Source organism: Sebastes fasciatus, chromosome 3, assembly GCF_043250625.1.
Source record: "Sebastes fasciatus isolate fSebFas1 chromosome 3, fSebFas1.pri, whole genome shotgun sequence".
NCBI classification, from domain to species: domain Eukaryota; kingdom Metazoa; phylum Chordata; class Actinopteri; order Perciformes; family Sebastidae; genus Sebastes; species Sebastes fasciatus.
The window spans coordinates 13,467,452-13,495,447 of NC_133797.1; the positions used below are offsets into that span (position 1 = coordinate 13,467,452).

Genomic DNA, 27,996 nt, shown 5'->3' on the forward strand with positions numbered 1-27,996 from the left:
GTAATAATAATAATATTGATATATAATAGTGCACCAGCCACACGGGGCATTTTTCTGCATTTTGCAAAAGTAGGTTTTCACAGACAGGGCCAATGACACATAAGGTTTTGACTCTATCTGTCCGACAATAGGATAATTAAATGACAGATCATGAACTTTATACAGCCTAATCCTTTATATGCTATTTTGTTATGAATAAAAAAATTATAATCTGAATATCAGTCAAGGCAGGTGTCATTTTAATAAGTTTTCACAAGTAGATTCTGACTGAATTATCTGCATTCAGAAATGTTAACATTAAACTGTATTCTGTACAATTAAGCTTTGTCAGTGCTGACTGTGTGCTCATGGGCTTGATGTTGTGTCAAATGATAATAAGAGAATAACAGGGTCCATGTGTGCCTTGTTCTGGGCTAAAACAATATCATTGAAATTGAATACCTTATATTTATAATGTCACTTGCTCACACATTTATTTGAGAAAAATAAAACATTTGTAAAATTGTAAAAAATTAGAAAAATTGTGACCATAGCCCTTGAAAGCTTTAGTCTATTCATTATGTCCTCCACATGTTGCTTTGGATGAGTAAATTGGCTATAGGCCTACATAAGAGAGGATTTTTCTCTGAAGATCAAACTGGAAAACCCAGAAGGAGATGACAATGCATTTCGTCTTTGCAGGAAATCAAAGCCATTTTCTCTCCTGTGTGACTTTATTGCACGTGTGGTGACACTTGATGCCTTGTTCTTTGTTATAGCAATCACTGCCCAAACAAAGACACACACACACACACACACACACACACACACACACACACAAACACACACACACACACACACACACACACACACACACACACACACACACACACACACGCACACACGTACAGCCAAACACTTATGAACAAATGCTCCTGCCTCTGACTGCACGTGCAGAGGATTCACATTATGTTCCTGTTGTTCTGTCTGTCTGTCTGTTTCTCTGACACACACATAGGATAACAGGCTTGCTTCCAAGCATGAACTACTGAAAGGCGACGCTGTTTTTCTACTCGGCCTTGTCCTACGCTGGAAAAAGCCCCGAGTTCTACAAACATGATGCTTTGCTTTGCATTTTGTTATTCACCCTCTGCGAGCTTAGGAGGAAGATGAAGGGATATTGTATTTGTACTAACTGTAAGCTTTCTGTTCGGTTTTTAGCAAATGGGGAATAATCTGCACCTATGTTATCTTTCCTTTTCACTGATGTTCTTAGGTGTTTTGAGGAGTTTTCCTTGAACTGTGTTGGAAAGTGCTGCAGTAGATACAGTAGAGATCTGGTGACTTTGGAGACCATTTGAGTACAGTGAACTCTGTAGTCATAAAGGGATGGGTTTGTCAACGGTCCAATCAGTCACTACTTCACAGCAGCTGGAGCGACAACATGCCATGGAGATACAGATGGAGGGAGGCAGGTGGCTTGTCACGCAATTTTTGGCTCCCTCCTCTCTATAATCAACCTCTTGTGTTTGGACCTGTTCATCGGGTGTTTGATGTACTTGCTCTAGAAGTATTTTCCAAGTAAATGAAACTAAATGTAGTTATGCTAAAGTGAAACTTGCACCATTGTTAGACAGCTGGGTGTGTGCTGAGTGTTGTGCTATAAAAGGCTTTCTCCACCTGCCAACATATCAGACAGGCAGCTGAGGAAACACTTGTTGTACAGGTAGTACTTTAGAAATATTTATTTTAATGTAAGAAGAATGCTTTGCCTACATTGTTTGATTATACAACCAAAAAACTTAAAGCACCATTTATTGTATTTTTTTCTGTTTTAATCAAAACATTTAATTGCTTTAATATAGTTTCTTTTAATCTTTTTCATTATTTTGTTGTTTGTTTTTGACAGAGATCAGCTGTTACAGAGATGTTGGGAGGAAAAGCTTGGATCCCAGGTTGCACCCTGCTTGTGCTGGTCACGTTATGTGGTGAAACTGCTCACTGCCAAAACCAAAACAAAGGTACGTGATTTATAAGGAAACAATGTCACTGGCACTGCAGGTTTGTCATGAGAGGAGAGTAAAAGATATGGAGCCCTTAAACTGACAACATGTAGTAAAAGGTTATCAGACATGTCAAAAACATACATCTATCTGTTGATTAGGGATGGGCGATACCAAACCTTTTTAAGTCGATACCGTACCGATACTTTTTGTTCCAACTTTAGAGAAAATGGTGAAGTCCAACGGAGGAAGTCACTACACCAATGAGAGGTACCAGAGAGCCCAGGAGAAATTTGAGGAAGAGAGGATCAGAGAGGAGGAGGAGGAAGAGCGAAGAAAGAGGGGAGAGGAAGAGAAGATCGGAGAGGAGGAGAAAAACAGTGCTTTGTATAAAGTGATAGATTGGTGGAAAGGGAAAGCCATGTATCCTCTGCATCCTCTGCTTCCTCTGCTTCCTTTGCTTCCTTTGCTTCCTGTGCTTCCTTTGCTTCCTGTGCTTCCTGTGCTTCCTGTGCTTCCTGTGCTTCCTTATGTGCTTCCTCTGCTTCCTGTGCTTCCTTATGTGCTTCCTCTGCTTCCTCTGCTTCCTCTGCTTCCTCTCTGGCCATTGGACTCAAGTCCAATGGCCAGAGAGGAAGAGGAATTTTCAACACCTATGTCTAGGAATACCCACACAGAGATTGATAAGTGCTTCTCTGGGAAGGATCTTATCTCGTCTTGCATCTACTGCAAAAATAAAAACAGATTCTATTGTCCAGGAAGATCTGGTCACTGACAGATGTTTTAGTTGGAAAGAAGGAACAAGTTGTTTTCTTAAGGCAACGTAAACTCTGCTATCGACCATCGAGTGTCGATTTTGACATTATCCAGGGAAGAATAAATTATAAAATTTGATGACTCTGGGAGAATTCTCTCCACGTTTAAATCAACAAGAACTGTCAACCTTTTCTGACTTCAAAGGAACACTGGTAACCCTTTCCCATTTACCAAATTAACCCCCTCCTCAACCATGAATCTGCGATGGAGCAACATAGACACCTAGTTTTCATCTGTGGTAATGTGCACATTGTATTTTGACCAATAATTAATTTGTTTAAAAGTCATCATGTGTTAGACGAAGTATTGACTTCTTTGTTGTATAATCATTAATGTTATTGTAATACATTTTTTAATGTTTTATCAGTGATGATCAATAGATGTAATATCTTAAGTTTAAAGTTGTTGAGAATGAGTAATAACTTGACTTAGAATTCAATTTTGACAATTTTGATACTAATGTTGATCAGAATATTAGTGGTTATATAGCTTTTTGATATGTGTCTGTTTCGTGCAAAGTAAGGAACTCTAAAATTAGTGAGGAGGGAGTTTTGTTTTTTGCGCGTGTAAGATTTATTCAGTAATAAAAATTGAGTTGCTGAATGAGAGGGCTTCGACCCCCTCCCTCCTCTACCTCTGTGAGGGGGGGGGGAGGGGTTAAAGAAAAGATGACACAGAGTCACACAGATCGCTTCAGCAGTTCGCTTGGAAAGTTTGCTCCAAAAGGAATGGATGTTAATTTAATTTTTTTCTAAATCTCTTAATCTTCCAAATTAATAATTGCAACTTTTATAGCTTCTAGAGAGAATAGAGATCACTTGCACTCACTCAAGGTTATAATTGTACGATGTATATGTTTACTTGATGTTTATGTTTACATGAGTCCTGAATCTTAAACTGAAATATCAGTTTGCATGCTTTGTTTGTTGTTGGGAATTGGGAACGTGCTACATACATCTGTTTCTCTATATGTGATTATGTGGGCTATAAACATTTTTCAATAAAGTCTGAAGTTCAGCTCAGATCTGGCATTTATTGCATTTATTTATATGCCAAAGCTTCGATGGCTTTTGTATGTTCACCATTTATTTATATGTGAGACAGACACATTCTAAGCTGTCTGTAATATTTAAAAATATTGGTGCGATACAATTTATCTTTAGCTGTAACTTTGAACCCAACAAGCTACTAGGGCTGACCTGAATGCCTCGAAGCTACAACTGTTGCCGTGGTGATCGACCTCCAAATCAGTATTTGAATGCTTCATTTTTTGTTTTGTTGTATATAAGTACTTAACTATAATGTATGAATCCCAAAATAGCCCATGAATTAAGGAATAATCTCAGAATATTATTCATTATTCATATTCAACATGAATTATAATGAGTTATTCTCAGATGGATATTAGTGTTTGCTTTGTGTAGAGGTGTTGTGTGTACAGTAGTGCAGCAGCGGTGCTGTCCCTAAACTTTGAATATATTAGAATATTTCTCACCGAAGCTTCGAAGCCCAAAAAAATGGTATTCGGAACAGCCCTACAAGCTACCTATACATTTATCTAGTACTCTATAGTACTTATGGAAGAGGAGGCAGACAGGCAGCCATGCTAAGCTAAGCTAAGCTAACCAGCTGCTGACAAAGAATCAAAAAACATTAGTTCTTTTCTTTCTCTAAATGTTTGTCCCACTTAAATGTCTGGATTAATACTACAACTTTGAACTTGTCACCTTTTTACATTAAAACATGTAAAGTTTCCATTGCTTTTTAAGAAAAGTGATTCACAAATCTTTGAGATGCATGAGAAAGCCCTGGTTTCACCTTCAGTTGTTTATTTATTTGTGTTGTTTGTTGGTTATGTTATGTCATAACAGAAAAAGCTAGGCTAACGTTAGCAACAAAGGAACAATCACACACATTTCTGTAACCTGAACCAATGCCATTCCTCCTGCCACCAGTAGATGACTCCCTCCTCATGGATCCTGCTTTGGTTTCAGTGCTGTTTTCCAGGAAATGAAACTAGATTCAGTGATGTGAAAGAGAAGCCCATATCTTATTCATAACTATTCAGGCAGTTAGACAGTTGGGTGTGTGCTGATTGTTGTTCCACAAAAGAATCTCTTCACCTGCCAACATATCAGACAGCTGAGGAAACACTTATACAGGTATGTAAACAATGTCTCTTTTAATATAAGAAGAAGGCTTTAAATACATTGTTTGAATATATAACCAAACAGGGTACCATTTATTGTATCACTTCTGTTTTAATCAAAACATTTAATTGCTTTAATATAGTTTCTTTTAATCTTTTTCATTGTTTTGTTTGGTTTTGACAGAGATCAGCTCTTACAGAGATGTTGGGAGGAAAAGCTTGGATCCCAGGTTGCACCCTGCTTGTACTGGTCACTTTATGTGGTGAAACTGCTCACTGCCAAAACCAACACAAAGGTACGTGATTTATAAGGAAACAATGTCACTGGCACTGCAGGTTTGTCATGAGAGGAGAGTAAAAGATATGGAGCCCTTAAACTGACAACATGTAGTAAAAGGTTATCAGACATGTCAAAAACATACATCTATCTGTTGATTAGGGATGGGCGATACCAAACCTTAAGTCGATATCATACCGATACTTTTTGTTCCAATTGTACCGATACTGATAATTTCTTGAATTGGTATGTGAATTCTTTTTAGAAATAATGGTAGTTTTTAGAAAGAAAAAACCCCCAAGATCATTAAACTTAAAGGCAAATCACATGACACACAAACCTGTAACTGTTTGCATTCAGTTTATTAATTTGTTGTTCTACAAGGAAACGATGTCACTGGCACTGCAGGTTTGTCATGAGGAGAGCAAAAGATATGGAGTCCTTGAACTGACAAAATGTAGCCTAGTAAAGGTTATCAGACAAGTCAAAGACAATGAATGCACCTATAAATCTATTGATTAAATACATTAAAATTGAATTCACAGTATTTGACTCTTCTATTTATCTTTCACAGTCATTTTATTTTTGAGTTAAAACACTGGTGTCTGCACACTTTCAGCTAGTGTTAGCTAGGCTACCTACCTGAAGCTAACTTTCATCATAAACCTACAGTGCCGGTGTTAATCATCCCTGCTGAGCTGCATAGCATCACTGCTGCAGCATCACTGCAGAGACTCTTAGCATATAACTAACTCTGTGAGCTAAATGCTCTAGCTACAGTTCCCATCATTTCTAGAGTGATGCTACAGCAGTAAGCAGACCAGTATGTTTGTGATGACATGCACAGGCTGGTGTAGTTTTTATTATGAAAGTTAGCTTCAGCTATAGGCTGGTGCTCAGTGTGTTAAGCAACCAGTGTTTTCAGTTAAAGCTATAGCAATGCATCGGCTCCTTATGACTGTGAATGGGAATACATAGAATTACTTCATGGATCCAACCAACCTTTCAATATTTTAAAACCAAAGCAGTCAAATGTGAGGTTATCAATAAATATTACACGGCTTTGTTCAATACTCGATTCTGATTGGTCAATCACGGCGTTATATGGTCTGTTATTTCTTTATATCAGACCGTTGCTATGTTTAACAGACCGTTGCTATGGGCACAGTTTTGATGTCGGACTCTGGAGGACTGTAAGTAGCCGTGTAATAAGCGGGATAATGAACAGCTAGCGGGTCATTGTTGTGAAAGAAACCCCTTCAGGGCGATGAGAGACTCCTCCGCTGCGGCATCACCCTGTCAGGGTTTCTTTCACAACAATGACCCGCTAGCTGTACATTATCCCTTACTTATTGACTAATGATTGGGAATAGTTTTAACTAGGGCTGTCAAAGTTTTCGCGATAATAACGCAAATTTGTTTTAATGCCACTAATTTCTTTAACGCATTAACTCAATTTATGGTTTTTAGGTTGTAGCGGGCTCAGTTTCAAAGCTAGAGTAAAGATACTGGTATCATATGAAACTACAAAACCTAAGGAATCCATCGGTACCAACCATGTCATACTAGCAAAGGAGGCTAAATAATGCTATAAACTTATTCTAAATTTTGGTGAGGAAAAACTGTCATGACCATTTTCAAAGGGGTCCCTTGACCTCTGACCTCAAGATATGTGAATGTAAATGTGTTCTATGGGTACCCACGAGTCTCCCCTTTACAGAGATGCCCACTTTATGATAATCACATGCAAGTCATAGTCAAGTCAGCACACTGACAGCTGTTGTTGCCTGTTGGGCTGCAGTTATTTTATAATGCGATTAACCGTGATTAAATATTTAATCGATTGACAGCCCTAGCTTTAACATTTAAACAAACACACCTCCCACATGCACAACGCACCTCCTGAAATCGACTATTTTAATTATTGACACCATTAATCCTCCACAGGTTCGACACATCTGAAAGACCTGAGACTCATTCTGGTTGGAAAAACAGGATCAGGAAAGAGTGCTTCTGGAAACACCATCCTGGGGAGGGAAAATGCCTTCAGAGAGGAAATATCCCCTGAGTCTGTGACTAAAGAATGTCACAGACAAGAGGTCAACGATGGTGACAGGAACATTGTTGTCATCGACAGCCCAGGACTGTTTGACACAGACAACACACAAGAAGAAGTGAAGGTAAAAATTGAGGAGTGTATTGACCAGTCAGTTCCTGGACCCCATGCTTTTCTGTTAGTGATCAGTCTCAAGTCAAGATTCACTGAGGAGGAGAGGGCAGCTGTGAAGTGGATCCAGGATAATTATGGCTCAAATTCTTCCATGTATACCATAGTCCTGTTTACACATGCTGACTCGCTAGAGGGTAAATCTGTGGAGGACTACGTGGCAGAGAGCAAACATCTACAAAGACTGATAAACCAGTGCGGAGGAAGATTCCATTCACTCATCAATGACAAGAGACAAGGCAGAATCCAGGTCAGGGAGCTCCTGGAGAAGATAGAGAAAATGGTGAAGTCCAACGGAGGAAGTCACTACACCAATGAGATGTACCAGAAAGCCCAGAAGAAACTTGAGGAGGAGAGGAAAAAGAGGGAGGAGGAGGAAGAGCGAAGAAAGAAGGAAGAGGAAGAGAGGATCAGAAAGGAGGAGAGAAACCTTGTTTGGTGTAAAGCGTTTGCTGTTACTTCCATTGGTATTCTTGCAACAGGAATGGCTATCCCCTCAGTTCCTCTCATGGTGGCAGGTTCAGCACTTGCACTCACTAAAGGTTATAATTGCACGATAGATATGCTTACTTCTTACTTTAGATCAATGTATCCACAATCAACACTTTAGATCAATTGATCAATCAATGATCAATAAAATAGTTTCCTATATTATCTATAAATAGAGGTGGTGCCCCATCTTTCCTTTCTAATAAGTACGAGAGCAATTATTTAATTACATGTGGAACTGTTAAACGCTACAAATGCTTTTCCCCTCATATGCACTCACTCAAGGTTATAATTGCACGATAGATACGCTTACTCCTTAGAGTCCTGAATCTTAAACTGAAATATCAGTTTGCATGCTTTGTTTGTTGTTGGGAATTGGGAAGGTGCTACATACATCTGTTTCTCTATATGTGATTACGTGGGCTATAAACATTTTTCAATAAAGTCTGAAGTTCAGCTCAGATCTGGCATTTATTGCATTTATTTATATGCCAAAGCTTCGATGGCTTTTGTATGTTCACCATTTATTTATATGTGAGACAGGCACATGCTAAGCTGTCTGTAATATTTAAAAATATTGGTGAGATACAATTTATCTTTAGCTGTAACTTTGAACCCAACAAACTACAACTGTTGCCATGGTGATCGACCTCCAAATCAGTATTTGAATGCTTCATTTTTTGTTTTGTTATATATAAGTATATAACTATAATGTATAAATCCCAAAATAGCCCATGAAATAAGGAATAATCCCACAATATTATTTATTATTCATATTCAACATGAATTATAATGAGTTATTCCCAGATGGATATTAGTGTTTGCTTTGTGTAGAGGTGTTGTGTGTACAGTAGTGCTGCAGCGGCGCTGTCCCTAAGCTTTGAATATATTAGAATATTTCTCACTGAAGCTTCGAAGACCAAAAAAAAATGGTATTCGGAACAGCCCTACAAGCTACCTATACATTTATCTAGTACTCTATAGTACTTATGGAAGAGGAGGCAGACAGGCAGCATGCTAAGCTAAGCTAAGCTAACCAGCTGCTGACAAACAAACAAAAAACATTAGTTCTTTTCTTTCTCTAAATGTTTGTCCCACTTAAATGTCTGGATTAATACTACAACTTTGAACTTGTCACCTTTTTACATTAAAACATGTAAAGTTTCCATTGCTTTTTAAGAAAAGTGATTCACAAATCTTTGAGATGCATGAGAAAGCCCTGGTTTCACCTTCAGTTGTTTATTTATTTGTGTTGTTTGTTGGTTATGTTATGTCATAACAGAAAAAGCTAGGCTAACGTTAGCAACAAAGGAACAATCACACACATTTCTGTAACCTGAACCAATGCCATTCCTCCTGCCACCAGTAGATGACTCCCTCCTCATGGATCCTGCTTTGGTTTCAGTGCTGTTTTCCAGGAAATGAAACTAGATTCAGTGATGTGAAAGAGAAGCCCATATCTTATTCATAACTATTCAGGCAGTTAGACAGTTGGGTGTGTGCTGATTGTTGTTCCACAAAAGAATCTCTTCACCTGCCAACATATCAGACAGCTGAGGAAACACTTATACAGGTATGTAAACAATGTCTCTTTTAATATAAGAAGAAGGCTTTAAATACATTGTTTGAATATATAACCAAACAGGGTACCATTTATTGTATCACTTCTGTTTTAATCAAAACATTTAATTGCTTTAATATAGTTTCTTTTAATCTTTTTCATTGTTTTGTTTGGTTTTGACAGAGATCAGCTCTTACAGAGATGTTGGGAGGAAAAGCTTGGATCCCAGGTTGCACCCTGCTTGTACTGGTCACTTTATGTGGTGAAACTGCTCACTGCCAAAACCAACACAAAGGTACGTGATTTATAAGGAAACAATGTCACTGGCACTGCAGGTTTGTCATGAGAGGAGAGTAAAAGATATGGAGCCCTTAAACTGACAACATGTAGTAAAAGGTTATCAGACATGTCAAAAACATACATCTATCTGTTGATTAGGGATGGGCGATACCAAACCTTAAGTCGATATCATACCGATACTTTTTGTTCCAATTGTACCGATACTGATAATTTCTTGAATTGGTATGTGAATTCTTTTTAGAAATAATGGTAGTTTTTAGAAAGAAAAAACCCCCAAGATCATTAAACTTAAAGGCAAATCACATGACACACAAACCTGTAACTGTTTGCATTCAGTTTATTAATTTGTTGTTCTACAAGGAAACGATGTCACTGGCACTGCAGGTTTGTCATGAGGAGAGCAAAAGATATGGAGTCCTTGAACTGACAAAATGTAGCCTAGTAAAGGTTATCAGACAAGTCAAAGACAATGAATGCACCTATAAATCTATTGATTAAATACATTAAAATTGAATTCACAGTATTTGACTCTTCTATTTATCTTTCACAGTCATTTTATTTTTGAGTTAAAACACTGGTGTCTGCACACTTTCAGCTAGTGTTAGCTAGGCTACCTACCTGAAGCTAACTTTCATCATAAACCTACAGTGCCGGTGTTAATCATCCCTGCTGAGCTGCATAGCATCACTGCTGCAGCATCACTGCAGAGACTCTTAGCATATAACTAACTCTGTGAGCTAAATGCTCTAGCTACAGTTCCCATCATTTCTAGAGTGATGCTACAGCAGTAAGCAGACCAGTATGTTTGTGATGACATGCACAGGCTGGTGTAGTTTTTATTATGAAAGTTAGCTTCAGCTATAGGCTGGTGCTCAGTGTGTTAAGCAACCAGTGTTTTCAGTTAAAGCTATAGCAATGCATCGGCTCCTTATGACTGTGAATGGGAATACATAGAATTACTTCATGGATCCAACCAACCTTTCAATATTTTAAAACCAAAGCAGTCAAATGTGAGGTTATCAATAAATATTACACGGCTTTGTTCAATACTCGATTCTGATTGGTCAATCACGGCGTTATATGGTCTGTTATTTCTTTATATCAGACCGTTGCTATGTTTAACAGACCGTTGCTATGGGCACAGTTTTGATGTCGGACTCTGGAGGACTGTAAGTAGCCGTGTAATAAGCGGGATAATGAACAGCTAGCGGGTCATTGTTGTGAAAGAAACCCCTTCAGGGCGATGAGAGACTCCTCCGCTGCGGCATCACCCTGTCAGGGTTTCTTTCACAACAATGACCCGCTAGCTGTACATTATCCCTTACTTATTGACTAATGATTGGGAATAGTTTTAACTAGGGCTGTCAAAGTTTTCGCGATAATAACGCAAATTTGTTTTAATGCCACTAATTTCTTTAACGCATTAACTCAATTTATGGTTTTTAGGTTGTAGCGGGCTCAGTTTCAAAGCTAGAGTAAAGATACTGGTATCATATGAAACTACAAAACCTAAGGAATCCATCGGTACCAACCATGTCATACTAGCAAAGGAGGCTAAATAATGCTATAAACTTATTCTAAATTTTGGTGAGGAAAAACTGTCATGACCATTTTCAAAGGGGTCCCTTGACCTCTGACCTCAAGATATGTGAATGTAAATGTGTTCTATGGGTACCCACGAGTCTCCCCTTTACAGAGATGCCCACTTTATGATAATCACATGCAAGTCATAGTCAAGTCAGCACACTGACAGCTGTTGTTGCCTGTTGGGCTGCAGTTATTTTATAATGCGATTAACCGTGATTAAATATTTAATCGATTGACAGCCCTAGCTTTAACATTTAAACAAACACACCTCCCACATGCACAACGCACCTCCTGAAATCGACTATTTTAATTATTGACACCATTAATCCTCCACAGGTTCGACACATCTGAAAGACCTGAGACTCATTCTGGTTGGAAAAACAGGATCAGGAAAGAGTGCTTCTGGAAACACCATCCTGGGGAGGGAAAATGCCTTCAGAGAGGAAATATCCCCTGAGTCTGTGACTAAAGAATGTCACAGACAAGAGGTCAACGATGGTGACAGGAACATTGTTGTCATCGACAGCCCAGGACTGTTTGACACAGACAACACACAAGAAGAAGTGAAGGTAAAAATTGAGGACTGTATTGACCAGTCAGTTCCTGGACCCCATGCTTTTCTGTTAGTGATCAGTCTCAAGTCAAGATTCACTGAGGAGGAGAGGGCAGCTGTGAAGTGGATCCAGGATAATTATGGCTCAAATTCTTCCATGTATACCATAGTCCTGTTTACACATGCTGACTCGCTAGAGGGTAAATCTGTGGAGGACTACGTGGCAGAGAGCAAACATCTACAAAGACTGATAAACCAGTGCGGAGGAAGATTCCATTCACTCATCAATGACAAGAGACAAGGCAGAATCCAGGTCAGGGAGCTCCTGGAGAAGATAGAGAAAATGGTGAAGTCCAACGGAGGAAGTCACTACACCAATGAGATGTACCAGAAAGCCCAGAAGAAACTTGAGGAGGAGAGGAAAAAGAGGGAGGAGGAGGAAGAGCGAAGAAAGAAGGAAGAGGAAGAGAGGATCAGAAAGGAGGAGAGAAACCTTGTTTGGTGTAAAGCGTTTGCTGTTACTTCCATTGGTATTCTTGCAACAGGAATGGCTATCCCCTCAGTTCCTCTCATGGTGGCAGGTTCAGCACTTGCACTCACTAAAGGTTATAATTGCACGATAGATATGCTTACTTCTTACATTAGATCAATGTATCCACAATCAACACTTTAGATCAATTGATCAATCAATGATCAATAAAATAGTTTCCTATATTATCTATAAATAGAGGTGGTGCCCCATCTTTCCTTTCTAATAAGTACGAGAGCAATTATTTAATTACATGTGGAACTGTTAAACGCTACAAATGCTTTTCCCCTCATATGCACTCACTCAAGGTTATAATTGCACGATAGATACGCTTACTCCTTAGAGTCCTGAATCTTAAACTGAAATATCAGTTTGCATGCTTTGTTTGTTGTTGGGAATTGGGAAGGTGCTACATACATCTGTTTCTCTATATGTGATTACGTGGGCTATAAACATTTTTCAATAAAGTCTGAAGTTCAGCTCAGATCTGGCATTTATTGCATTTATTTATATGCCAAAGCTTCGATGGCTTTTGTATGTTCACCATTTATTTATATGTGAGACAGGCACATGCTAAGCTGTCTGTAATATTTAAAAATATTGGTGAGATACAATTTATCTTTAGCTGTAACTTTGAACCCAACAAACTACAACTGTTGCCATGGTGATCGACCTCCAAATCAGTATTTGAATGCTTCATTTTTTGTTTTGTTATATATAAGTATATAACTATAATGTATAAATCCCAAAATAGCCCATGAAATAAGGAATAATCCCACAATATTATTTATTATTCATATTCAACATGAATTATAATGAGTTATTCCCAGATGGATATTAGTGTTTGCTTTGTGTAGAGGTGTTGTGTGTACAGTAGTGCTGCAGCGGCGCTGTCCCTAAGCTTTGAATATATTAGAATATTTCTCACTGAAGCTTCGAAGACCAAAAAAAAATGGTATTCGGAACAGCCCTACAAGCTACCTATACATTTATCTAGTACTCTATAGTACTTATGGAAGAGGAGGCAGACAGGCAGCATGCTAAGCTAAGCTAAGCTAACCAGCTGCTGACAAACAAACAAAAAACATTAGTTCTTTTCTTTCTCTAAATGTTTGTCCCACTTAAATGTCTGGATTAATACTACAACTTTGAACTTGTCACCTTTTTACATTAAAACATGTAAAGTTTCCATTGCTTTTTAAGAAAAGTGATTCACAAATCTTTGAGATGCATGAGAAAGCCCTGGTTTCACCTTCAGTTGTTTATTTATTTGTGTTGTTTGTTGGTTATGTTATGTCATAACAGAAAAAGCTAGGCTAACGTTAGCAACAAAGGAACAATCACACACATTTCTGTAACCTGAACCAATGCCATTCCTCCTGCCACCAGTAGATGACTCCCTCCTCATGGATCCTGCTTTGGTTTCAGTGCTGTTTTCCAGGAAATGAAACTAGATTCAGTGATGTGAAAGAGAAGCCCATATCTTATTCATAACTATTCAGGCAGTTAGACAGTTGGGTGTGTGCTGATTGTTGTTCCACAAAAGAATCTCTTCACCTGCCAACATATCAGACAGCTGAGGAAACACTTATACAGGTATGTAAACAATGTCTCTTTTAATATAAGAAGAAGGCTTTAAATACATTGTTTGAATATATAACCAAACAGGGTACCATTTATTGTATCACTTCTGTTTTAATCAAAACATTTAATTGCTTTAATATAGTTTCTTTTAATCTTTTTCATTGTTTTGTTTGGTTTTGACAGAGATCAGCTCTTACAGAGATGTTGGGAGGAAAAGCTTGGATCCCAGGTTGCACCCTGCTTGTACTGGTCACTTTATGTGGTGAAACTGCTCACTGCCAAAACCAACACAAAGGTACGTGATTTATAAGGAAACAATGTCACTGGCACTGCAGGTTTGTCATGAGAGGAGAGTAAAAGATATGGAGCCCTTAAACTGACAACATGTAGTAAAAGGTTATCAGACATGTCAAAAACATACATCTATCTGTTGATTAGGGATGGGCGATACCAAACCTTAAGTCGATATCATACCGATACTTTTTGTTCCAATTGTACCGATACTGATAATTTCTTGAATTGGTATGTGAATTCTTTTTAGAAATAATGGTAGTTTTTAGAAAGAAAAAACCCCCAAGATCATTAAACTTAAAGGCAAATCACATGACACACAAACCTGTAACTGTTTGCATTCAGTTTATTAATTTGTTGTTCTACAAGGAAACGATGTCACTGGCACTGCAGGTTTGTCATGAGGAGAGCAAAAGATATGGAGTCCTTGAACTGACAAAATGTAGCCTAGTAAAGGTTATCAGACAAGTCAAAGACAATGAATGCACCTATAAATCTATTGATTAAATACATTAAAATTGAATTCACAGTATTTGACTCTTCTATTTATCTTTCACAGTCATTTTATTTTTGAGTTAAAACACTGGTGTCTGCACACTTTCAGCTAGTGTTAGCTAGGCTACCTACCTGAAGCTAACTTTCATCATAAACCTACAGTGCCGGTGTTAATCATCCCTGCTGAGCTACATAGCATCACTGCTGCAGCATCACTGCAGAGACTCTTAGCATATAACTAACTCTGTGAGCTAAATGCTCTAGCTACAGTTCCCATCATTTCTAGAGTGATGCTACAGCAGTAAGCAGACCAGTATGTTTGTGATGACATGCACAGGCTGGTGTAGTTTTTATTATGAAAGTTAGCTTCAGCTATAGGCTGGTGCTCAGTGTGTTAAGCAACCAGTGTTTTCAGTTAAAGCTATAGCAATGCATCGGCTCCTTATGACTGTGAATGGGAATACATAGAATTACTTCATGGATCCAACCAACCTTTCAATATTTTAAAACCAAAGCAGTCAAATGTGAGGTTATCAATAAATATTACACGGCTTTGTTCAATACTCGATTCTGATTGGTCAATCACGGCGTTATATGGTCTGTTATTTCTTTATATCAGACCGTTGCTATGTTTAACAGACCGTTGCTATGGGCACAGTTTTGATGTCGGACTCTGGAGGACTGTAAGTAGCCGTGTAATAAGCGGGATAATGAACAGCTAGCGGGTCATTGTTGTGAAAGAAACCCCTTCAGGGCGATGAGAGACTCCTCCGCTGCGGCATCACCCTGTCAGGGTTTCTTTCACAACAATGACCCGCTAGCTGTACATTATCCCTTACTTATTGACTAATGATTGGGAATAGTTTTAACTAGGGCTGTCAAAGTTTTCGCGATAATAACGCAAATTTGTTTTAATGCCACTAATTTCTTTAACGCATTAACTCAATTTATGGTTTTTAGGTTGTAGCGGGCTCAGTTTCAAAGCTAGAGTAAAGATACTGGTATCATATGAAACTACAAAACCTAAGGAATCCATCGGTACCAACCATGTCATACTAGCAAAGGAGGCTAAATAATGCTATAAACTTATTCTAAATTTTGGTGAGGAAAAACTGTCATGACCATTTTCAAAGGGGTCCCTTGACCTCTGACCTCAAGATATGTGAATGTAAATGTGTTCTATGGGTACCCACGAGTCTCCCCTTTACAGAGATGCCCACTTTATGATAATCACATGCAAGTCATAGTCAAGTCAGCACACTGACAGCTGTTGTTGCCTGTTGGGCTGCAGTTATTTTATAATGCGATTAACCGTGATTAAATATTTAATCGATTGACAGCCCTAGCTTTAACATTTAAACAAACACACCTCCCACATGCACAACGCACCTCCTGAAATCGACTATTTTAATTATTGACACCATTAATCCTCCACAGGTTCGACACATCTGAAAGACCTGAGACTCATTCTGGTTGGAAAAACAGGATCAGGAAAGAGTGCTTCTGGAAACACCATCCTGGGGAGGGAAAATGCCTTCAGAGAGGAAATATCCCCTGAGTCTGTGACTAAAGAATGTCACAGACAAGAGGTCAACGATGGTGACAGGAACATTGTTGTCATCGACAGCCCAGGACTGTTTGACACAGACAACACACAAGAAGAAGTGAAGGTAAAAATTGAGGAGTGTATTGACCAGTCAGTTCCTGGACCCCATGCTTTTCTGTTAGTGATCAGTCTCAAGTCAAGATTCACTGAGGAGGAGAGGGCAGCTGTGAAGTGGATCCAGGATAATTATGGCTCAAATTCTTCCATGTATACCATAGTCCTGTTTACACATGCTGACTCGCTAGAGGGTAAATCTGTGGAGGACTACGTGGCAGAGAGCAAACATCTACAAAGACTGATAAACCAGTGCGGAGGAAGATTCCATTCACTCATCAATGACAAGAGACAAGGCAGAATCCAGGTCAGGGAGCTCCTGGAGAAGATAGAGAAAATGGTGAAGTCCAACGGAGGAAGTCACTACACCAATGAGATGTACCAGAAAGCCCAGAAGAAACTTGAGGAGGAGAGGAAAAAGAGGGAGGAGGAGGAAGAGCGAAGAAAGAAGGAAGAGGAAGAGAGGATCAGAAAGGAGGAGAGAAACCTTGTTTGGTGTAAAGCGTTTGCTGTTACTTCCATTGGTATTCTTGCAACAGGAATGGCTATCCCCTCATATACTGTCATGGTGGCAGGTTCAGCACTTGCACTCACTAAAGGTTATAATTGCACGATAGATATGCTTACTTCTTACATTAGATCAATGTATCCACAATCAACACTTTAGATCAATTGATCAATCAATGATCAATAAAATAGTTTCCTATATTATCTATAAATAGAGGTGGTGCCCCATCTTTCCTTTCTAATAAGTACGAGAGCAATTATTTAATTACATGTGGAACTGTTAAACGCTACAAATGCTTTTCCCCTCATATGCACTCACTCAAGGTTATAATTGCACGATAGATACGCTTACTCCTTAGAGTCCTGAATCTTAAACTGAAATATCAGTTTGCATGCTTTGTTTGTTGTTGGGAATTGGGAAGGTGCTACATACATCTGTTTCTCTATATGTGATTACGTGGGCTATAAACATTTTTCAATAAAGTCTGAAGTTCAGCTCAGATCTGGCATTTATTGCATTTATTTATATGCCAAAGCTTCGATGGCTTTTGTATGTTCACCATTTATTTATATGTGAGACAGGCACATGCTAAGCTGTCTGTAATATTTAAAAATATTGGTGAGATACAATTTATCTTTAGCTGTAACTTTGAACCCAACAAGCTACTAGGGCTGACCTGAATGCTTCGAAGCTCCAACTGTTGCCATGGTGATCGACCTCCAAATCAGTATTTGAATGCTTCATTTTTTGTTTTGTTATATATAAGTATATAACTATAATGTATAAATCCCAAAATAGCCCATGAATTAAGGAATAATCTCAGAATATTATTCATTATTCATATTCAACATGAATTATAATGAGTTATTCTCAGATGGATATTAGTGTTTGCTTTGTGTAGAGGTGTTGTGTGTACAGTAGTGCTGCAGCGGTGCTGTCCCTAAGCTTTGAATATATTAGAATATTTCTCACCGAAGCTTCGAAGCCCAAAAAAATGGTATTCGTAACAGCCCTACAAGCTACCTATACATTTATCTAGTACTCTATAGTACTTATGGAAGAGGAGGCAGACAGGCAGCCATGCTAAGCTAAGCTAAGCTAACCATCTGCTGACAAACAAACAAAAAACATTAGATCTTTTCTTTCTCTAAATGTTTGTCCCACTTAAATGTCTGGATTAATACTACAACTTTTAGTTTATTTGTCACCTTTTTACATTAAAACATGTAAAGTTTCCATTGCTTTTTAAGAAAAGTGATTCACAAATCTTTGAGATGCATGAGAAAGCCCTGGTTTCACCTTCAGTTGTTTATTTATTTGTGTTGTTTGTTGGTTATGTTATGTCATTACAGAAAAAGCTAGTCTAACGTTAGCAACAAAGCAACAATCACACACATTTCTGTAACCTGAACCAATGCCATTCCTCCTGCCACCAGTAGATGACTCCCTCCTCATGGATCCTGCTTTGGTTTCAGTGCTGTTTTCCAGGAAATGAAACTAGATTCTGTGATGTGAAAGAGAAGCCCATATCTGATTCATAACTATTCAGGCAGTTAGACAGTTGGGTGTGTGCTGATTGTTGTTCCATAAAAGAATCTCTTCACCTGCCAACATATCAGACAGCTGAGGAAACACTTATACAGGTATGTAAACAATGTCTCTTTTAATATAAGAAGAGTGCTTTAAATACATTGTTTGAATATATAACCAAACAGGGTACCATTCATTTTATCACTTCTGTTTTAATCAAAACATTTAATTGCTACCTGAGAAATTTCTTTTAATCTTTTTCATTATTTTGTTTGGTTTTTGACAGAGATCAGCCGTTACAGAGATGTTGGGAGGAAACGCTTGGATCCCAGGTTGCACCCTGCTTGTGCTGGTCACTTTATGTGGTGAAACGGCTCACTGCCAAAACCAACACAAAGGTAAATCATCTAAAAGGACACAATGTCACTGGCACTGCAGGATTTGGAGATAAAGATATGGAGCCCTCATACTGATTATCAAACAAGTCAAAAACATACATCTATCTGTTGAGTAGGGATGGGCGATACCAAACCTTTTAAATTCAATACGATACTGATACTTTTTGTTCCAATTTTATCAATACTAATAATTTCTTATATTGGTAGGTGATTTATTTTATTTTTTTATAAATAATGGCAATCTTTAGAAAAAGACAAACATATCATTACACTTAAAGGCAAATCACATGACACACATACTTGTGACTGTTTGCATTCATTTGCAATAACAGTTTTCCACAAATTTTGATTTGCTTACTTTATTTTAAATTTAATTTATGTTTATATTAAAGCCCTATAGTTTTATACACTATTTTATGTCTTAGATTCTCATTTTGCTTTCATTTGCGTGATTTACCTTTTTTTAATAGCCTGCATATTTAATGAGAGATCCAAGATTTACATTGCCAAAGACTGCTTTACTGTTGTTGTGCACATGATTATAAAGTTGAAACTCATGTAACACTCAAATTAAAAATGAGATTGTGATAATGATGTTTAGGAATTTGGGGTAGACAGACAGACACAGCAATAACAAACTATTAATGGTTCTACCTGTACCTGGATATTTGCCTTGCTTTACCTCTCTCAAAACTCTCCTGCAACGTGGCGTCTTTTGTCGGACAGTTTTTGTTCCACTTAAACTTAACTTGCAGGGTGTGTTGTTTTTCAATGTTTAAAGAGGTTACTCATGTGGCTGCTGTGTGCCACTTTCTTGTCACAAATAATGCATATTGCCGCAATTGTATCTACAAGGGAAAAGTAGCACAATACAACGCTACGTTTCCTTTACTTTTAATTAAATGTGGTTTGCTATATAGCTTAAGTTAAAACACTGGTGGCTGAAGACTCTCAGCTAGCGTTAGCAAGGCTACCTACCTGAAAAACTCAAGCCATTTTGGCATCATGCGCCACTGAGCAACTTTCATAGGAATGAACAGGATCCCGCCTCCAACGCTGTATCCAGTTCTCTTTATACATCCATGGGTGAAAGTAGTAAATGTGATAAGGCCTGATTGTCACAGCCTCTAATGCACCCACCTATAATAATGCCTCCTCTCTGATCACACGCACGCGCTAATGTGCATGCACCATAGGCGTGCATATTAGCATGTGGATATGCACGTGCATGAATATACGTGTGCATGAGCGTGCGGTACACTGAAGGGTCCCGGTTTGGGGGTTTAAAAATATGGTCACTGTAGTTTAGCAATCAGTGTCTTCAGGGGGTCAAGCCTATGTTCCCTCAGCATCATCCCTGGCTCATGTTCAAATTTGTCTACAACGTTTTGAGATATCGCACAAACAATATCTGATAAGAGGCAGACTGGCTAGTAGTCTACTTCTTGCCTTTGTTGGTTGGGTTGGTTAAGTTTAGGTATGTGGAGTGAGCTAAGGGTTCGTTCAGTTCCCAAACCTCCTCTCGCAGCGCCCCCCATTTTATAACTCTGGGCCCCCTTAGGGGTCCCGCCCCCCAGATTGGGAACCACTGGGTTAGGGTAAGAATATCAGGGTAAGCCAATCAGAGTTAGAATAGGGCGGGACATGCCTTCACCAGAGAAAAAAAAGATCAGGACTGTGCTGTGCACGTGCGTTTGCTGTACTTTCTGAGCAATGGGACTTCGGGACAATGGGTGTTTTTTTTCGAGATAATAACGGACTGTTGGACAAATGGGATTTCGGTCCATTGGGACATTTTTCAGTCTATTGGGCTGGGCTGTCGGAAAAATGGCATGGCACCGGCGGAGGCCCTGAACTGAGGGAACATAGGGCTGAGGGAGCACAGGCACGCTCCTGTTTTGAGCTGTTCAGTTAAAGCTAGCGATGTATCGGCTCCTTATAACTGACGATGGGAATACATAGTTACATTCTTGATCCAACCATGCATTCATTCATTCATTCATTCACTAATTCATTTTATCAATAATCATTGACAAATCATTTGAAATATTTTTAACATTTAAACAATCAAACCTCCCACATGCACAACACAACTCCTAAAATCGACTATTTTAATTATTGACACTATTAATTGTCCACAGGTTCGACACATCTGAAAGACCTGAGACTCATTCTGGTTGGAAAAACCGGAGCAGGAAAGAGTGCTTCTGGAAACACCATCCTGGGGAGGGAAAATGCCTTCAGAGAGGAAATATCCCCTGAGTCTGTGACTAAAGGCTGTCAAAGAGAAGAGGTCAACGATGGTGACAGGAACATCGTTGTCATCGACAGCCCAGGACTGTTTGACACAAACAAAACACAAGAAGAAGTGAAGGTAAACATTGAGGAGTGTATTAACCAGTCAGTTCCTGGACCCCATGCTTTTCTGTTAGTGATCAGTCTCAAGTCAAGATTCACTGATGAGGAGAGGGCAGCTGTGAAGTGGATCCAGGATAATTATGGCTCAGATTCTTCCATGTATACCATAGTCCTGTTTACACATGCTGACTCGCTAGAGGGTAAATCTGTGGAGGACTACGTGGCAGAGAGCAAACATCTACAAAGACTGACAAACCAGTGCGGAGGAAGATACCATTCACTCATCAATGACAAGAGACGAAGCAGAATCCAGGTCAGAGAGCTCCTGGAGAAGATAGAGAAAATGGTGAAGTCCAGCGGAGGAAGACACTACACCAATGAGATGTACCAGAGAGCCCAGGAGAAACTTGAGGAGGAGAGGAAAAAGAGGGAGGAGGAGGAAGAGCGAAGAAAGAGGGAAGAGGAAGAGAGGATCAGAGAGGAGGAGAGAAACAGTTTTTGGTGTAAAGCGATGGCTGTTGCTTCCATGGGTATTGTTGCTGCAGGAATGGTTTTCCCCTCATATACTGTCATGATGACAGGTGCAGCACTTGCACTCACTCAAGGTTATAATTGCACGATAGATATGTTTACTCCTTAGAGTCCTGAATCTTAAATTGAAATATCAGTTTGCATGCTTGGTTTGTTGTTGGGAATTGGGAAGGTGCTACATACATCTGTTTCTCTATATGTGATTATGTGGGCTATAAACATTTTTCAATAAAGTCTGAAGTTCAGCTCAGATCTGGCATTTATTGCATTTATTTATATGCCAAAGCTTCGATGGCTTTTGTATGTTCACCATTTATTTATATGTGAGACAGACACATGCTAAGCTGTCTGTAATATTTAAAAATATTGGTGAGATACAATTTATCTTTAGCTGTAACTTTGAACCCAGCAAACTACAACTGTTGCCATGGTGATCGACCTCCAAATCAGTATTTGAATGCTTCATTTTTTATTTTGTTATATATAAGTATGTAACTATAATGTATAAATCACAAAATAGCCCATGAAATAAGGAATAATCCCACAATATTATTCATTATTCATATTCAACATGAATTATAATGAGTTATTCTCAGATGGATATTAGTGTTTGCTTTGTGTAGAGGTGTTGTGTGTACAGTAGTGCTGCAGCGGCGCTGTCCCTAAGCTTTGAATATATTAGAATATTTCTCACCGAAGCTTCGAAGCCCAAAACAAAATGGTATTCGTAACAGCCCTACAAGCTACCTATACATTTATCTAGTACTCTATAGTACTTATGGAAGAGGAGGCAGACAGGCAGTCATGCTAAGCTAAGCTAACCAGCTGCTGACAAACAAACAAAAAACATTAGATCTTTTCTTTCTCTAAATGTTTGTCCCACTTAAATGTCTGGATTAATACTACAACTTTGGCCTTGTCACCTTTTTACATTAAAACATGTAAAGTTTCCATTGCTTTTTAAGAAAAGTGATTCACAAATCTTTGAGATGCATGAGAAAGCCCTGGTTTCACCTTCAGTTGTTTATTCATTTGTGTTGTTTGTTGGTTATGTTATGTCATTACAGAAAAAGCTAGTCTAACGTTAGCAACAAAGCAACAATCACACACATTTCTGTAACCTGAACCAATGCCATTCCTCCTGCCACCAGTAGATGACTCCCTCCGCATGGATCCTGCTTTGGCTTCAGTGCTGTTTTCCAGGAAATGAAACTAGATCCAGTGATGTGAAAGAGAAGCCCATATCTGATTCATAACTATTCAGGCAGTTAGACAGTTGGGTGTGTGCTGATTGTTGTTCCATAAAAGAATCTCTTCACCTGCCAACATATCAGACAGCTGAGGAAACACTTATACAGGTATGTAAACAATGTCTCTTTTAATATAAGAAGAGTGCTTTAAATACATTGTTTGAATATATAACCAAACAGGGTACCATTCATTTTATCACTTCTGTTTTAATCAAAACATTTAATTGCTACCTGAGAAATTTCTTTTAATCTTTTTCATTATTTTGTTTTGTTTTTGACAGAGATCAGCCGTTACAGAGATGTTGGGAGGAAAAGCTTGGATCCCAGGTTGCACCCTGCTTGTGCTCGTCACTTTATGGGGTGAAACTGCTCACTGCCAAAACCAACACAAAGGTACGTCATCTAAAAGGACACAATGTCACTGGCACTGCAGGATTTGGAGAAAAAGATATGGAGCCCTCATACTGATTATCAGACAAGTCAAAACGTGGCTTGTTACGCAATTTTTGGCTCCCTCCTCTCTATAATTAACCTCTTGTGTTTGGACCTGTTCCGTGGGTGTTTGATGTACTTGCTCCAGAAGTATTTTCCAAGGAAATTAAATGAAATGTAGTTATGCTAAAGTGAAAACAGCACCAATTATTAGACAGCTGGGTGTGTGCTGAGTGTTGTGCTATAAAAGGCTTTCTCTACCTGCCAACATATCAGACAGGCAGCTGAGGAAACACTTGTTGGTAGTACGTTAGAAATATTTATTTTAATGTAAGAATAATGCTTTGCCTACATTGTTTGATTATACCACCCAAAAACTTAAGGCACCATTTATTGTATTGTTTTCTGTTTTAATCAAAACATTTAATTGCTTTAATATAGTTTCTTTTAATCTTTTTCATTATTTTGTTGTTTGGTTTTGACAGAGATCAGCTGTTACAGAGATGTTGGGAGGAAAAGCTTGGATCCCAGGTTGCACCCTGCTTGTGCTGGTCACATTATGTGGTGAAACTGCTCACGGCCAAAACCAACACAAAGGTACGTCATCTAAAAGGACACAATGTCACTGGCACTGCAGGTTTGTCATGAGAGGAGAGTAAAAGATATGGAGCCCTTAAACTGACAACATGTAGTACAAGGTTATCAGACATGTCAAAAAACATACATCTATCTGTTGATTAGGGATGGGCGATACCAAACCTTAAGTCGATACCATACCGATACTTTTTGTTCCAATTGTACCGATACTGATAATTTCTTGAATTGGTATGTGAATTCTTTTTAGAAATAATGGTAGTTTTTAGAAAGAAAAAAAACCCAAGATCATTAAACTTAAAGGCAAATCACATGACACACAAACCTGTAACTGTTTGCATTCAGTTTATTCATTTGTTGTTCTACAAGGAAACGATGTCACTGGCACTGCAGGTTTGTCATGAGGAGAGCAAAAGATATGGAGTCCTTGAACTGACAAAATGTAGCCTAGTAAAGGTTATCAGACAAGTCAAAGACAATGAATGCACCTATAAATCTATTGATTAAATACATTAAAATTGAATTCACAGTATTTGACTCTTCTATTTATCTTTCACAGTCATTTTATTTTTGAGTTAAAACACTGGTGTCTGAACACTTTCAGCTAGTGTTAGCTAGGCTACCTACCTGAAGCTAACTTTCATCATAAACCTACAGTGCCGGTGTTAATCATCCCTGCTGAGCTGCATAGCATCACTGCTGTAGCATCACTGCAGAGACTCTTAGCTTGTAGCTAACTTTGTGAGCTAAATGCTTTAGCTACTGTTCCCATCATTTCTAGAGTGATGCTACAGCAGTAAGCAGACCAGTATGTTTGTGATGACATGCACAGGCTGGTGTAGTTTTTATTATGAAAGTTAGCTTCAGCTATAGGCTGGTGCTCAGTGTGTTTAGCAACCAGTGTTTTCAGTTAAAGCTATAGCAATGCATCGGCTCCTTAAGACTGTGAATGGGAATACATAGAATTACTTTATGGATCCAACCACCCTTTCAATATTTTAAAACCAAAGCAGTCAAATGTGAGGTTATCAATAAATATTACACGGCTTTGTTCAATACTCGATTCTGATTGGTCAATCACGGCGTTATATGGTCTGTTATTTCTTTATATCAGACCGTTGCTATGTTTAACAGACCGTTGCTATGGGCACAGTTTTGATGTCGGACTCTGGAGGACTGTAAGTAGCCGTGTAATAAGCGGGATAATGAACAGCTAGCGGGTCATTGTTGTGAAAGAAACCGCTTCAGGGCGATGAGAGACTCCTCCGCTGCAGCATCACCCTGTCAGGGTTTCTTTCACAACAATGACCCGCTAGCTGTACTTTATCCCTTACTTATTGACTAATGATTGGGAATAGTTTTAACTAGGGCTGTCAAAGTTTTCGCGATAATAACGCAAATTTGTTTTAATGCCACTAATTTCTTTAACGCATTAACTCAATTTATGGTTTTTAGGTTGTAGCGGGCTCAGTTTCAAAGCTAGAGTCAAGATACTGGTATCATATGAAACTACAAAACCTAGGGAATCCATCGGTACCAACCATGTCAAACTAGCAAAGGAGGCTAAATAATGCTCCAAACTTATTCTAAATTTTGGTGAGGAAAAACTGTCATGACCATTTTCAAAGGGGTCCCTTGACCTCTGACCTCAAGATATGTGATTGTAAATGTGTTCTATGGGTACCCACGAGTCTCCCCTTTACAGAGATGCCCACTTTATGATAATCACATGCAAGTCATAGTCAAGTCAGCACACTGACAGCTGTTGTTGCCTGTTGGGCTGCAGTTATTTTATAATGCGATTAACCGTGATTAAATATTTAATCGATTGACAGCCCTAGCTTTAACATTTAAACAAACACACCTCCCACATGCACAACGCACCTCCTGAAATCGACTATTTTAATTATTGACACCATTAATCCTCCACAGGTTCGACACATCTGAAAGACCTGAGACTCATTCTGGTTGGAAAAACAGGATCAGGAAAGAGTGCTTCTGGAAACACCATCCTGGGGAGGGAAAATGCCTTCAGAGAGGAAATATCCCCTGAGTCTGTGACTAAAGAATGTCACAGACAAGAGGTCAACGATGGTGACAGGAACATTGTTGTCCTCGACAGCCCAGGACTGTTTGACACAGACAACACACAAGAAGAAGTGAAGGTAAAAATTGAGGAGTGTATTGACCAGTCAGTTCCTGGACCCCATGCTTTTCTGTTAGTGATCAGTCTCAAGTCAAGATTCACTGATGAGGAGAGGGCAGCTGTGAAGTGGATCCAGGATAATTATGGCTCAAATTCTTCCATGTATACCATAGTCCTGTTTACACATGCTGACTCGCTAGAGGGTAAATCTGTGGACAACTACGTGGCAGAGAGCAAACATCTACAAAGACTGACAAACCAGTGCGGAGGAAGATACCATTCACTCATCAATGACAAGAGACGAAGCAGAATCCAGGTCAGAGAGCTCCTGGAGAAGATAGAGAAAATGGTGAAGTCCAACGGAGGAAGTCACTACACCAATGAGATGTACCAGAGAGCCCAGAAGAAACTTGAGGAGGAGAGGAAAAAGAGGGAGGAGGAGGAAGTGCGAAGAAAGAAGGAAGAGGAAGAGAGGATCAGAGAGGAGGAGGAAAAACGTGCTTGGTGTAAAATGATAGCTTATTCTTCCATTGGTATTGTTGCAACAGGAATGTTATTTGCCTCAAATCCTGTCATGATAGGAGGTGTAGCACTTGCACTCACTCAAGGTTATGATTGCACGATAGATATGTTTACTTAGAGTCCTGAATCTTAAACTGAAATATCAGTTTGCATGCTTTGTTTGTTGTTGGGAATTGGGAACATGCTACATACATCTGTTTCTCTATATGTGATTATGTGCTCTATAAACATTTTTCAATAAAGTCTGAAGTTCAGCTCAGATTTGGCATTTATTGCATTTATTTATATGTCAAAGCTTCGATGGCTTTTGTATGTTCACCATTTATTTATATGTGAGACAGACACATTCTAAGCTGTCTGTAATATTTAAAAATATTGGTGAGACACAATTTATCTTTAGCTGTAACTTTGAACCCAACAAGCTACTAGGGCTGACCTGAATGCCTCAAAGCTCCAACTGTTGCCATGGTGATCGACCTCCAAATCAGTATTTGAATGCTTCATTTTTTGTTTTGTTATATATAAGAATATAACTATAATGTATAAATCTCAAAATAGCCCATGAAATAAGGAATAATCCCACAATATTATTCATTATTCATATTCAACATGAATTATAATGAGTTATTCTCAGATGGATATTAGTGTTTGCTTTGTGTAGAGGTGTTGTGTGTACAGTAGTGCTGCAGCGGTTCTGTCCCTAAGCTTTGAATATATTAGAATATTTCTCACCAAAGCTTCGAAGACCAAAACAAAATGGTATTCGGAACAGCCCTACAAGCTACCTATACATTTATCTAGTACTCTATAGTACTTATGGAAGAGGAGGCAGACAGGCAGCCATGCTAAGCTAAGCTAAGCTAACCATCTGCTGACAAACAAACACAAAACATTAGATCTTTTCTTTCTCTAAATGTTTGTCCCGCTTAAATGTCTGGATTAATACTACAACTTTGAACTTGTCACCTTTTTACATTAAAACATGTAAAGTTTCCATTGCTTTTTAAGAAAAGTGATTCACAAATCTTTGAGATGCATGAGAAAGCCCTGGTTTCACCTTCAGTTGTTTATTTATTTGTGTTGTTTGTTGGTTATGTTATGTCATAACAGAAAAAGCTAGGCTAACGTTAGCAACAAAGCAACACACACACACATTTCTGTAACCTGAACCAATGCCATTCCTCCTGCCACCAGTAGATGACTCCCTCCTCATGGATCCTGCTTTGG

At 38.7% G+C, this 27,996-nt stretch overlaps 5 protein-coding genes across 10 annotated transcripts; all 5 read left to right on the plus strand.

Moving 5' to 3' along the window:
• Nucleotides 1-1,569: 1,569 nt before the first annotated feature.
• LOC141764134 (GTPase IMAP family member 9-like) lies at nucleotides 1,570-8,212 on the plus strand. Of its 2 annotated transcripts, XM_074629103.1 has the most exons (3): nucleotides 1,570-1,705; nucleotides 1,889-2,000; nucleotides 7,172-8,212. In XM_074629103.1, the coding sequence occupies exons 2-3, from the start codon at nucleotides 1,907-1,909 to the stop codon at nucleotides 8,059-8,061; spliced, it is 984 nt and encodes a 327-aa protein (XP_074485204.1). In that variant the 5' UTR covers nucleotides 1,570-1,705; nucleotides 1,889-1,906; the 3' UTR covers nucleotides 8,062-8,212. The 2 variants fall into 2 exon arrangements, with proteins under 2 accessions (XP_074485204.1, XP_074485203.1); XM_074629102.1 differs by lacking the exons at nucleotides 1,570-1,705; nucleotides 1,889-2,000 and adding an exon at nucleotides 5,137-5,243.
• Nucleotides 8,213-9,700: 1,488 nt separating this feature from the next.
• Nucleotides 9,701-12,614, plus strand: LOC141765413 (GTPase IMAP family member 9-like). The gene is made up of 2 exons (XM_074631464.1): nucleotides 9,701-9,796; nucleotides 11,725-12,614. Exons 1-2 carry the CDS (start codon nucleotides 9,703-9,705, stop codon nucleotides 12,612-12,614), a joined length of 984 nt encoding a protein of 327 aa, XP_074487565.1. The 5' UTR covers nucleotides 9,701-9,702.
• Nucleotides 12,615-14,239: 1,625 nt separating this feature from the next.
• LOC141764135 (GTPase IMAP family member 9-like) lies at nucleotides 14,240-17,318 on the plus strand. Its single transcript, XM_074629104.1, has 2 exons — nucleotides 14,240-14,349; nucleotides 16,278-17,318. Exons 1-2 carry the CDS (start codon nucleotides 14,256-14,258, stop codon nucleotides 17,165-17,167), a joined length of 984 nt encoding a protein of 327 aa, XP_074485205.1. The 5' UTR covers nucleotides 14,240-14,255; the 3' UTR covers nucleotides 17,168-17,318.
• Nucleotides 17,319-18,496: 1,178 nt separating this feature from the next.
• On the plus strand, nucleotides 18,497-22,058 carry LOC141764138 (GTPase IMAP family member 7-like). The gene is made up of 3 exons (XM_074629108.1): nucleotides 18,497-18,651; nucleotides 18,825-18,936; nucleotides 21,078-22,058. Exons 2-3 carry the CDS (start codon nucleotides 18,843-18,845, stop codon nucleotides 21,932-21,934), a joined length of 951 nt encoding a protein of 316 aa, XP_074485209.1. The 5' UTR covers nucleotides 18,497-18,651; nucleotides 18,825-18,842; the 3' UTR covers nucleotides 21,935-22,058.
• Nucleotides 22,059-23,042: 984 nt separating this feature from the next.
• On the plus strand, nucleotides 23,043-27,028 carry LOC141764140 (GTPase IMAP family member 9-like). 5 transcript variants are annotated; one of them, XM_074629112.1, is made up of 4 exons: nucleotides 23,043-23,183; nucleotides 23,357-23,402; nucleotides 24,039-24,104; nucleotides 26,034-27,028. In XM_074629112.1, the coding sequence occupies exons 2-4, from the start codon at nucleotides 23,375-23,377 to the stop codon at nucleotides 26,885-26,887; spliced, it is 948 nt and encodes a 315-aa protein (XP_074485213.1). In that variant the 5' UTR covers nucleotides 23,043-23,183; nucleotides 23,357-23,374; the 3' UTR covers nucleotides 26,888-27,028. The 5 variants fall into 5 exon arrangements, with proteins under 5 accessions (XP_074485213.1, XP_074485210.1, XP_074485211.1 ...); XM_074629109.1 differs by lacking the exon at nucleotides 24,039-24,104 and having other exon boundaries at nucleotides 23,357-23,468; XM_074629110.1 differs by lacking the exon at nucleotides 23,357-23,402 and having other exon boundaries at nucleotides 23,054-23,183; nucleotides 23,993-24,104.
• The last annotated feature ends 968 nt before the right edge of the window (nucleotides 27,029-27,996 follow it).